The sequence below is a fragment of the Echeneis naucrates genome, chromosome 21, assembly GCF_900963305.1.
Source record: "Echeneis naucrates chromosome 21, fEcheNa1.1, whole genome shotgun sequence".
NCBI classification, from domain to species: Eukaryota; Metazoa; Chordata; class Actinopteri; order Carangiformes; family Echeneidae; genus Echeneis; species Echeneis naucrates.
This window is the reverse complement of record NC_042531.1, coordinates 12,016,294-12,029,128: the sequence shown is the minus strand read 5'-3', so window position 1 is coordinate 12,029,128 and position 12,835 is coordinate 12,016,294. Positions and strand designations below refer to the sequence as shown.

The following is a 12,835-nucleotide window of genomic DNA, read 5'->3' as shown; positions in this document are numbered from 1 at the left end:
AACCAGATCTTAAGAGCCCCTTTCAAAATCCTACTGACCCTCCAAATTATTGGAGAGTCAACCTGTGAACATAAACCTTCCAAACAGTATGTTGTTTCATTTACTTTTTTTTATGTTAACAGAACACTCATATAATTGGTTTATTCATATTTCTGTGTTGGATCCCTTTACAGAGAAAAACATTTCGCCGGCAAGTGCGTTACCATCTTCCTGTTTTTATGCACATTTCTACTGTGGACATTAAATGGACACTGTGGTAATGGAAATTCAAAGGAAGAAAAAAAAAAAAAAAACACATAGCAAAGTTTTTATAGTCAGTGATACACCAACCAATAAGCTAAAAAATGCATGCAAATCAACAATTGATTATAAAAGCTGACGGCATTATGAAAGAAGTGCAACATCAAATATAAATACTAAAGAGAAAATTGGTAGCAATTTGTCAACCAATATGATTTTAATAACTGGCTTGTCACTGACTAATTTTGACTTGATGGATCAGAATAACAGTTCATCAATTTGAGAAAGATGTTAATTTTCTCTATTGTTAATTGTGTTAAATTTGCAACTGGATTTGTCTGAGCTCACTTTAAAGACTGAATGTCAATGGATCAGCTCTGTCTAACATGAAATCATATATTGTTATTATTACATAGTTTATATATTTATATGATATATGTATAATAATGTAATAATACACCTCAACACAACCTTTTTAATCCATACTCAAACTATAGTATGTAATCAAAGATTTCCTTGTCACTGTAAACTACTGAAATTAGCATTTCTGCACTTTTGCACCACCATGTAAAAACGCTTCACCGTGAAAATATTTGTGCATTGAAAAATATTCTTGTGTATGTAAGCGTACTGTTACATTTTTATTATGTGCAAAGTTATAAGGAGTTAACTTTTTGTATTTTCTATTATTTCATAGTTTCAGAGAACTGTCAATGGTGCATAGTACTACCAAACTACAGAGCAAGTACCAGAAGACTAGGAGTTTTCTGTGACAGGATTTGGATTTACAGATAAATGATCTGGCAACTTTTCGCAGTTTCTCAAACAGAAAGAGAGTTACTTGTCTTTTAGTTGATATCTCTAATTCTTTGAAGGGTCTATGAGGTTTTGTGGGTGAAACAAAAAACAAGCAAGTGCAGTCCCGAAATGAAAACCGTGTCGACACATAGTAACACATGCAGACGTCGATATAAGCATACAGACATCAACACATCCGCACATCCTCAGAACCCTTCTACACACACACACACACTTCAGTCCACAGAAAAATACAACATAAAGGCTGTTGGCTGATTGTCAGGAAACCAGTTTATGTGCTACCTGGTGGTGTTCAACTGGGCATCACTGTCTCAGACACACATACGAACACACACAGACAAACAACTGACCTCCCACTGTAGATGAGGGGGAATGTTCCGGATCTGGATCTTCCGACTCCTGCAGAGACAAGACACACAGACGGAGTGGATTTAATAGACCTTAACCATAAATTCTCACAGACACAAACTCCTTGTCTTACTACACTCTTGGAAACATTGTTGACTTCATTTTTTAGCTACTAACTGCACCCACAACCTCAAAACCAAGTCTTAACATTCAAAAAGCCACTTAAACTTTTGGGGTGCAACATTTTGGTTCCGACAAGTATAGAGGCTGTCATAAGACAAGTCCATGCACACAAACAAGCATACACACATACATATACAACCCCCACAGCTCATTTGACAGCATCACCAATCAGGGGACTGTCACAGAAGTGCAGATCTAGGTGTGTAGGTAAGGATGTTTATCAGACAGCATGGTGATTCTCTGTAACACCCTCCTACACGTGTTATTCTTACGCTCACTATTGCGCTTACTACAAGAGGTGAGAAACTGACATAGCTATAGATTCTCATTTAAATAAGAACCGCTTGGAGAGAGATGTGATTCCTTCATTCTCAGTGAGGATGGTCCAATTTTTGACTGACAAGATAAATGAATAAAGGAAAGAAACCAAATATAATTTACTGAACAATGTATGATTTTTCTTATAAGTAAGGTTGTAACAGTAAGCTTAAATCATGGTTCGGTATGTACCTTGGTTTTAAAATGAGAACAGGAAAGTACAAAAAATTTAAATTGAAATGATAATAATAAAAATTTGATCTTGTTTTTAATTTATTGTCAAATTGAAAACATTAAACGTAACGCAATTCCCTGAACAAAGGAGGGTTCTTTTTAAATAAAAACATACCAGGGTTTAGGTAGGAAATACTTCACATTCAAACTGCACAACTAAATAAAATACATCTTTGGCTTTACTATGCAAGTTGAAATAAACTTGAAATCCTGCCCATTTGCTTAATTCTTCAATACAGAAAAAACAGAAAATCTAATGCTGACGCTCGGTGCTAAAACGGGTTGCTAACGTTAGACTGGGTCATTAGTTTAGTTAACTCAAAGTTGTTTGGGTGGCTCAGGCTCAGGGAGGCTGCTCTGTGCTAAATGCTAAACAAGGTTGCCAGGACGGCCCCACAACAAGACGTGGGGCTTTGCGATAGTGTTCTGTCACCCGGAGGAAACAAGGACCAGCGAGTAGTTCCGCTTTGGTGATATTTTCGATACGCGTGCGTATTCGTACCGAACAGTTCGGTGCACCGTTGAGAATCTGATTCAAACAACAAAGACTTTCCAACCTGTGTTGTCAAGATCACAAAGACTGGAAGAAGCCTCTTGTTCTCCAACACACGGAGATGGGACAGTGTCCCCCTTAGCATCTCGATCCCTCCACTGAGTGTTGTCAAATAGAGAAGCCACACAGGCCGCCTGCCGACCCCAAGCTGAGAGAGAGTCCAAGGCTGCATTGAGAGCTGCTGATTTACAAAGCTTTTAAAAAAATAAAAAAATAAAAAAAGCATTTCTGAAGAATGTCAGCGCACAATTAAGAGGCATATCTCTGAATAACAACACTGTAGGATGGAGATGAATATATGAAGAAAAAAGAGAAAAGGTAACAGGTAATAATGAGAGTTGGATCTCAGGAAGACTCTCCACAGAAAATATGAACAAGCACGCAGATTGCTATATATTTTTTTTTTTTTACACACACAATCAAGGTTGTGCATCTTTCTCCTAGGACACATCTGGGTAAAAATAAAAAATAAAAGTTTCCTTCCAGCAGCGAGGAGAGGACCGATCTGGCAGCTGGACATGAATGAATGACTCCCTCTGATTGTGCCGCTCAAGAAAAAAAAAAAAAAAAAACAGAGTCACATGGATTTGGGACAACCCTCTCCTCCTCTCTGCTCTCCTCATTCAGACACTTGTATCTGTACTTTCAACAGTATTGATAAAACACTGAGGAGTAAATGAGCAGACTGCTTCTAATGATTTTCGAGGCAGGCCATCACAAAACAGCAAACAAGACACAAACAATTAATTTTGCTTCTACAAATCTATATTAGTGAGTTAAGGTCAGTTTAAAGGGTACCTTCATAATTAATGGGAACAGGCGATTAGTATTATTTATCCTCTGTCAAGTGTGTTGTCCTCAAGGAAAAAAATCATAATAAAAAACTGATAATTCCCAGCATGCCCTCCTACACCTGTTGGCTTTCCACTGAAGACTATTTAAACAAGCAGCACTGAAACGAGGGTAAACCAATAAAAAACACATCTGTGCCACTAAATCACATCAACTTTTTCAATGTAATATACAACCTATTAAATGCAGGAGGAGCAAATTAAATGCAGCCGATAGCTGAGAAGCATTTTATGGCCAATTCAAAACCTCAAACACAGCCCCAACTCTGGCATCCACAAGCTGCCAAATATGGAAACTAAAGGCTCCTTTCATTGAGCAGTGTCTGCTTTAATAGCCCCAGAATTCATAGGGTCCAGTTCCCTATTGTTTTTTAGTTATAAGTGACTTGCCAACTGGAACCTTGCTGTAGTGTTAGAAAGAGCACGGCACAATACAGACAGCCTCTCCCATCTTTAATGTTAATAAGCACATCAGTGGATTCCCTGTCAAGAGAGACAGACTCCTGGAGGACACTGTTTCAATAACATCACTTCCACAAATACACCCTGCCCTCTTCAAAACAGACCTCCACCTCCTTCTACTCCTTTGTTTTCTCCTCTGATGCTTGCACTCACTTTAAAGGACACTTGCTTGTCTGTCATTCTGAAATATGTGGAGGAAGCTGCCTGAATGGACATGTCTTGGAAAAAGTGACACTGCCTCCCGACAGTTTTCAAGGTCTCATTTTCAGCATGCCTGTGGTCGCTAGCTTACCATAAGATCACTGCTCTGTCTGTCTGTCTGTCTCCAGGGCAGGGAGAGGCCCACAACACGTGCCACACTGCGACATATACAACTGTCTGTCTACAGTGTTCAGCTCTTAGCTGGAGACATCAGCTGAAGACCCTCAGGTTATAAGTGTAGCACAGAGACCAGGGAATAACCCACAGGTATTATATATGGCAGCAGGCATCTGCTAATATATCCTGTTTGCAGTCAAGGTGAACTCAATGCCCTTTCTCAGCTCCTCCTTTTCCAAAGTCCAAACTGGATTACAGTCGAAGACACAGACACTAAGTCATTGGTTACTTAATGTTTGTTGAATGTAACCTTGCTGTCTGCTGTTGGTTTGGAGAAGCCTGCCAAGAGAAAAAAGAAAGCCTCTCAATTTCTGCCTTTAAATATCTGAGGGTGGCCATGTCAATTTGGAAAGCTAATATTTACTGCACCCACCTGCACGAGGTAAGAAACCATGACTGTGCACATGCGTGCTTCCAATACACCGATGCATGCCGAGCAGTGAAAGGAATTTTAACCTCTGGGCAGAGGGGTGAGAAAGAGGGTATTCAGGTTTGCAGTGTTCCTAAAGATGAACCGAAACTTCCTGCTTATGATGTTTGCTTTGTTTTTCCTGTTTTTGGCTCAAAAGAGCCCAAATCTCTGGAGCACCTTGTTTGCTCACAGCTTAAATGCAATGAGTAGAATTGCAACCACTTAGATTTAATCTATGAAATTTATAACAGTGAATTATTGGCAGCTATGGCTGCACAGATCGTGTGACTTTTAAAGACTGTGTTGTGTTGTCTTTGTGTCACAAAACTACCACATTATTTAGTCATTATAGACAGGACATGTCATTCATTCCTTCACTCACCTTCTACCGCTTATCCATTTCCAGGTCATGGGTGGGGTACGACCTGGGCAGGTTGCTGGTCCATCACAGGGCCAACACAGACAGACATAGACAGACAAACAACCATTCACACTCACACTCAGATCTACAGACAATTTAGAGTCACCAATTAACCTAAACATGATATCTTTGGATGGTGAGAGGAAACCCACGCAAACTCCGCACAGAAAGGCCCCAGGACAAGAACCAAACCTGCGACCTTCTTGTTGTGGGGCAACATCATTAACCACTATGCCACCATGCTGCCCAGACAGGGCATAATGGTCAGTAATTTATGATAAACTCTGTTGTACTTAAAACACCCCAAAAAAATCTAAACATCACTCATAACGAAAAAAAGGTCTTTTTGTTCCAGCATCGTCTAGACTTCTTTCACAGGGGTCAAAACCTTTTCCTTTTTTAAACAGAAACTCACAAGAACAAATGATTAAACATTTCCTTCGTCTAATGAGGCCTTTAGAAACCTTGTTTACCTTGCTCTCTCTACTCTGTGTGGATGCCCGTGCTGTCAGAGACAGCCCAGAGGGTTGTGAGCTGTGCCCAGCAGGGAGGCTCTCTCTGGACGAATAAAAAGACATCCCAAACAGCCTTTCAGTCCACCAGGGCTGTCTGAGGCCCAGTGCCTCCCACAGACGCTTCAGCACACACAATCACCTTTACTGGAAACCTCACACTTAATTGTGAGCAATTCTGTTGTTTGATTGTGTTTACTTTAACAGTTTTACTGCCATTTCCTTCACTTCTGTGTCAAATTAGATGTTAATTCTAAGATGCCCCAGTGTGCCACCTATATAAACACATATATAATGCCTGATAAAATGAATCACTTGTTGTGATAAGGTGTAAATAATGTAAGTAAGGCAGTCTTAAGTCAGGGAATCTGTATTTGTAGCTGCCTCCCTTCCTTGTCTAAATTTCTGCCTGACAAAGCACTTTGTTCCTGCTGAAGGCCACGCTGTGATGACACAACCGACAAAGGAAGGGGAGATCACGAGTCCAGAAACAGCCCAATAGAGGACTTTGTTGCACACAAGATAATTGATGACTTTCAAAAAGAAAGATGATCTGGCCTTCAACCCAGCCATACCATGCAGATAAAGTAGGAAATGAAAATGTCTGCAGCCATAAATCACAGTGGAGGTGTGTGATTATGCGTCTATTACATGATCGCATTACAAATCCAGTGATATGGACTGTCTAAGCAACACTAATGCCCCTGATTCCTCTCACTGTAGTCGTCTAATGCAACTATGCTGAGTGCAGTATAATGTGATCATCTGACAATCAGCTACATTTACAGCCACATGCATGTGAGGTTCTGCTGTTCTTACGTCATCAAAATGGACTGTACAGCTCCAAACAAGCACACCACTTATATCTCTACACCAGCTGAAACCAACAAAGACAAACGTCTGATTTCCACCCAGTATAGAGTGAAACAGTATTTTATTATATGTGTCAGTTAAAATGGGTTGGTCAAATCATCTGGTGGTCAACCACAGATTTGTCTAATCTGAATTAACCCAATTTCTAGCTTTGACACATAAGCTCTTAAGCACCTAAATGCCCTGAAATCTCGGAGAGGAAGCAACAAGTCAATAATTTGCAGAAGACCCCACTATGGGGAGGATGTCCCCCGGCTCCTCTTTTCAAACTATGGCGGCGCTCCCACTGTGTCGCACTCTCTGCTGTTGGATTTACATGGAGCTCAGACTATTTCTATTTGGTGCCCCTAAGCTCTTCTCTAAGACCCGTCTAATTGTTGTGGAGCAGAGATAACGAGATTTGTATGACAGAAGCGTCTATCTATTGTTGCTGTTTGTACTCACGCCAGTATCAACAAACTCACTCAGTGGTTACTCAGAAACACTGTGTTAAAATAAAGACTATATTTCTATATTATATGTTCAGGTATGTGATTGTGTCTGGACCAGTTGATATGAAATCCGCTGTAGATTCAACCAGGCCAGAAAAAAACATATCTATCACTATATGATGGTAATGCTTTATTTTTCAAGTCTATATTTTCTAAATCGCTTTCTAATCATTTCCACAAAGGAATCCACGTTAGCACTAATTACAAGTGGAAAAGAGGGTTCAATTTGTACATGTCGGATTCATTAATACAAATGAATCACTAGTCTAATTTAGATTCAGAAATTATGCATAAAAAAAAGTTAAATGCGTCTCAGCAAATAAATAAAATGGTGAGGGAAAAGCAATATTTTTGATAAATGAAATATTACTTTCTTAAAAAGGACATTTCTCTTTTCAGTAACACCAAATTAACGTGACAATTGTTAGAAAATGATTTCAATAAAAGCCTAAAAAAAGTACTATCTGGATTTTCTATTAGCTAAATACACATTATTAATCATACTTATGATTATTATTAATCATTGCAAATTGCAATAGTTTTCTGAATATTGAAAAAAATTATGTAATAAATCATAATATAATTTTTTTATCATGTTTTCAAATATGAATTAAATATCTGTGTTAAAAAAAAAAGTAACAAGTAAGTTTACAGGTTAATCTTAGTATTACTCAAAATAAATTATTGTATTTGATTAAACTAAACAGATTTCTTTTTGCCAGTTTTGGACCACTGGAAGAAGCTGTAAGCACAAAACTTTATTGCAACTTATTTACATAACTAGCAGCCACGGAGCTAGGCTATTTCCACATGGTCAGTTCGACGCTCACTTCTTTTAGCTCCGTTTTTGATCTCTACCAGCTCCGGTAAGGAATATCTGGCTCTTTGGCCATATTTGTTCCAGAACAGAGAGGTTGTGGGTTGGAAAACCGAACCAGGGATCAGAACAACGCTAAAATGGCTGAGGGCATGATAGTCTGTGGGTTGGTGTCTGAAACATCCTGTTCACATTGCACAGAGTTACTTGTTCCCATGTTAATGTAGAAAATATCAATTATGGCAGTTTAAACTTAATGAATTATTAATCTGTCTACACTGGTGGTTGTTATAATCTAAACACAAAATCGTAATTGCTGTTTTTATGGCGGAAAAGAACCTTCAGAGACAATATGGGAAAAATTGCTTCTCCTCCTTGAATTGTAGGCTTGCATTAATAACTTCTAGAGACTATTTTACTTCACTTTCAGTTTCATTACGTCCTTTATTTTCTCAAGGCACTAATTTGCTGTTATCAAAAATCTATCCCCCATCACCCGGAGTAAGAAAACAGGCACTGTATGGGCTGCATTTCACTGCTCCCTCACCATGTATTTTTCACAGTGACACTGCAGTGAGAGCAAAGCTGCCACTGGAGCTGCTAACCATCTCATCTCGGTGTGTAGGACTCAGGTGCCTGCTTGTGTTTTCCCTCCCAGCCCTTGGTGGGCGAGAACTCATCAGGATTCAGCGGCTTTACCTGCCTCTCTCTCTCTTCACACATTCATTTTTGCTACACCACGGAAGCAGGGAGGCACCGGCACATGCAGCTCTAATGGAAGCCACAGCCTTCCTGTTGACGATCTACTCCTCACTGTCAACACTCATTCTGCTGGTTAATAGAGAGACGTAAATAAAGCAGCGCTGCACGCTGCTTCCTCATCCACTACACATGACGCAAAGCTCAATATATTTTACTGCTCATGTTTGACATTTAAACAGCATGAGAAATGGCTCATGTTTCAGACGGTCCTGTGTTATTAACAACTGGATGTAGCTGTAAACAATGAGGTAAGACGCATCCTGCACGCCTCGTGTGTGCAAAGCTTTTTTCTTGCTGTTGTGTGTTAAAAAATATATATATATTTTCAGTTTCTCAAGTGTAATTTCCAAAAATTTTCAGGCAGTGTTAAAATACCACAGGGTGCCCACCCGACAGAAAACTAATTTTTCTCCTGTCATGCCCAATAAACCAATGAAATTAATATTTTTAGATGTTCCATCTTTCCACCACTGCAACATTTTTGCATATCTAACACAGTGATAACACAGCACCAGCGCTGAACATCAAATCACATATTTCAAAAGAAATCCAAGCTTTCACGTTCAGTGCAAAATGTACTCTTGTCCCCTTTGTGTTTACAAAACCTCTTTCAAGCCAGATGACCACAGCAGCAGGAGGCAGTGGATACGCTGCCATAAGGAACTGTTGAAATCAAAACTGTGCAGGAAGGAGAAAGTACAACCATCTGACGCTATAAACACAACAGTGACGTGCTGAGACGTCACTGAAACGCCTGAAAGCGGAGCCAGAGATCTACAGATGTTGCACTTTACTTTGATGAATCTGAAAAGTTTTAAACTACAGATATATCAGTCTGCACAAACATCAAACTGAGCTGACAACGAGCAAAACACATTAGTGAGTGATTGATATATACACACACATAAGCACTAATTAATCAACAGTTAAAAAGAAATAAATAACCTTTAGCTGACGGAATGTGCAGCATATAAAAAAAATTATGCACAGTCCTACACAACTCTGATAATTATGCAGACATTTTGTCAATTCAATGACAAGCATTTCCATTTCAATCAACTTAACCAAAAAAAAAAAAAAAAAAAAACAGCAACAAAAGCAACAAACAAACAAGCAGTCATAATATGCAGAAAAACGATTCACAAAAACTTGCAGAGTGATGCACTATGCGGTCCTGCACAAATCAGACATATCCCTGCTCCTCTGTGCTGTTACTTCACTTAGCGAGGACTCTTCTGAGCCCCCATCACAGAGTGCACAGTCAGCACTGTCACCGAGCGGCACAGGGAACCTACAGGGACACATGCATGCACACACACACACATTCATGTATAGCCCACTAAGTTGCCTACTCTATTTTAAAGCACTACACTGATGTAGTTCCTGCGTCTTCCTCACTCTCACACACTTTAGGGTTAAGAGCTACTGACAGGTAGATACCAGCTCCTGGTGCAGTGTGGGTCGATGCTGTCAGCTGCTCCTCATGGCTGCTTCTGTTCCTTTATGGTGAGTTGTGTGGCTTGTTCCTTAAGTCTCATCCTTTAATCTGCCAACCATAAGGTATTACACTGTGGCTGGAAGGCTGAGCCCACCTGCCATAGGTGGAGGTCCTGGGAGGGTTAACCTGGATCAATAACGCTCGCACATCACTCAACATTACGCAAGCCCTCGGACTGTTTGCCTGCCTGCTTCCCTTCTGGGTCTGTCTCCCGCTACTCTTTACTGTCTGTCTCTCACTGTCCCTCTCTTTCTTTCTCTCTCTCTCTGCCCGTCTCACTTCTCCCTCCAGCTCCCTCTGGAGAGCAAGCGTTACTTGTTCACATGCACACATGGACACACCACCTCCCTCTCTTTCCCCTCCCCCTGTCTGCAGGGAAGTTCCTACCAGAGAGTGAAAACACACGCACAAACTAGCAGGAGGTGAGTAAATATTCATCCTCTGAGAAAGAGAAATCCAGTCAATAAGCAGCATATTTCATAACAGCCCCTGCCAGTCACAGCTGCTGTCACTGAGGAGCCATCGCTCGGCAAATAGCGGCAGAACAAAGCGTTTGGAAACAGAGAACACACACCACGTTTCTCAAACACAGGATTTAGGAGCTGGTGCCAGGCCGGGACACTCTGCTTGACACATGTATGTGTTTCACACAAGTTTAATTAAAGTTGTGAGATTACCTTTAATTATTGTGACACTTAAAATGGCTGCTGTCACATGGAAGTCAGTTTTAAAGGGTCTGAAAAATATCTTACTTTTGTAAACCTGTTCATATTTCTTTACCGGCCGCTATTGGCCTTGTATGCATTTATGGATGAAACAATATTTCACTGCTATTCTTTCATTAATTTGAATAAACATTTAACATTTGACTTCAATGAATTTTCAGGAAACATATATGTCAGTAGTCATTTAAATTACAAGTATAAATAATAGTTATTGCAATATATATGAGTAAAAATCTATAAATTATTGTATAGATAAAAAAAAATTAGCACAGACAATAAATTGCAAACGATATTGATGATTGAAAAAAATTGAAATCAAAGCATCTGCTGGTTGTCCATTCTTAAATGTGAGGATTAGCTGATTGTTTTTTACTTTGTTGCTGTAAATTTAATTCTTTGGGGACTTTGCTGCTGGGCAATGAAATAAATTACTTTAAGATATTGCCTAGGACTCAGGGAACACGAGTCCAACATTTTTCAGTGTTTTCTTCAGTGTTTTCAACAAATTAACTAATCAGCAGACATTGATTATGAAAGTAAATGAGTTGCAGCCCTTTGTATATTTGTTCAAATGTCTCAGCACTTTTAAATAATGGATAGACACTCGATTGTTAATAATAATTAATGTGAATAATGAGACAACTCAACATAGAAGAATTATCAATTAATCTTTTTTTAAATGTATTTATTTATTTTATTTTTTTTTTAATCAAGGCTTTTTAAAAAGATACAACAAAGGAAAAACAAATAATCAATATGGGATAAGAAAAGATAGAGATAAATTTCAAAGTATGCAATTTTACACCAGCCAAAGTGAAGTATAGTAAAGCAAATAAAGTGCAGTAACCCTGATAAACCAAGAGATTAACAAAACGGTGGGATTATCTATATCGGACACAATTGTGTTGGTTGGGGGGGACAGTACAAACAGGTTTAAGGTTAAAATGACATCAATAAGCAGTTCTGAGAGGAAAAGACGCTGCCTTTTCTCTATTGTGTCTGCAGAGGATGAGCATAGAGGAGTGAAAAATATTGTGGGTGGCAAAAAACTACCTACCATCATTGTTTCCTGTCGCTTATAAAAGAGCAGTTTTTTATGGTTCAATAGACCAGCTCTAAAATGGGAGGAGTCAAATGGATAAGTGCCTCCAATACATGAATTACATTATAGTGCTCCTCCCAAAACCTTAGATCATCTCGAGTCACATGACCCACAAGTGGCTGAAGTGGCATTATCCCCGTCAGACTTTAATCCTGTAGCTAAAATGGCTCCACATCCTGACCTACTCTGTGAAGTGAGATGGGGGGCTAGGGAGGGAAGTGGACTGGAGATGGATAGGACTTTAAAGCTGCATGTGTGGGTGTGAATGGGAAGAGGATGCTGGGAATGGGAAGCAGTTGCTGTGGGTAAGGAAAGCAGTAGCTGAAGTTTAGAGGATGCCTGTATGCTGTGCAGAAACATAACATGCAGACTAATTCAATTTTGGGAGAGTTGACATTGATATCTCAAGTTAGGGAGCCTGAGATCCACAGCAGAGGGGAGCAGGTTGAAAAGCCTGTTGTGTGGGCAGCATTTAAAGTGAGACAGAGAAGGCGAGAGAGAATTATTGGTGATTGTGAAAAAGCCCGAGAAAAAGGTTTGTTGTTGGTGCCTCTTATATATGTGACTAGAAGGCACTCAGTGGAGCCCATGCGTCTGCCAAACTGCAGCCAGTGCTCAACTCGCAAAAGCTGAAGCCTCTGTAACGGTTTATGTTTGTTTATTGTTTGTCCTCCACATTTGATTTTCTGACAAAATGACGCAGCATGTGAATGTAACAGCACAAAAAACACAGTAGTGTACATAAAAAAAACAAAACAAAAACAAAAACATGTCAAGTTGGAAATCTCAGATCATTATCACAACTGAGGAACCGAACTTCAACCGTACCTTTTCTG

At 39.5% G+C, this 12,835-nt stretch overlaps 1 protein-coding gene across 6 annotated transcripts in view; it reads right to left on the bottom strand.

Annotated features, from left to right (window-relative positions):
- igf2bp2a (insulin-like growth factor 2 mRNA binding protein 2a) overlaps positions 1–12,835 on the bottom strand; it is a 47,153-nt gene that overhangs the window by 21,430 nt on the left and 12,888 nt on the right. For all 6 annotated transcript variants that reach the window (XM_029529769.1, XM_029529766.1, XM_029529767.1 and 3 more), the window contains exon 3: positions 1,410–1,458. In XM_029529769.1, coding sequence (XP_029385629.1) covers positions 1,410–1,458 — 49 coding nt within the window. The remainder of the gene's footprint in view (positions 1–1,409; positions 1,459–12,835) is intronic.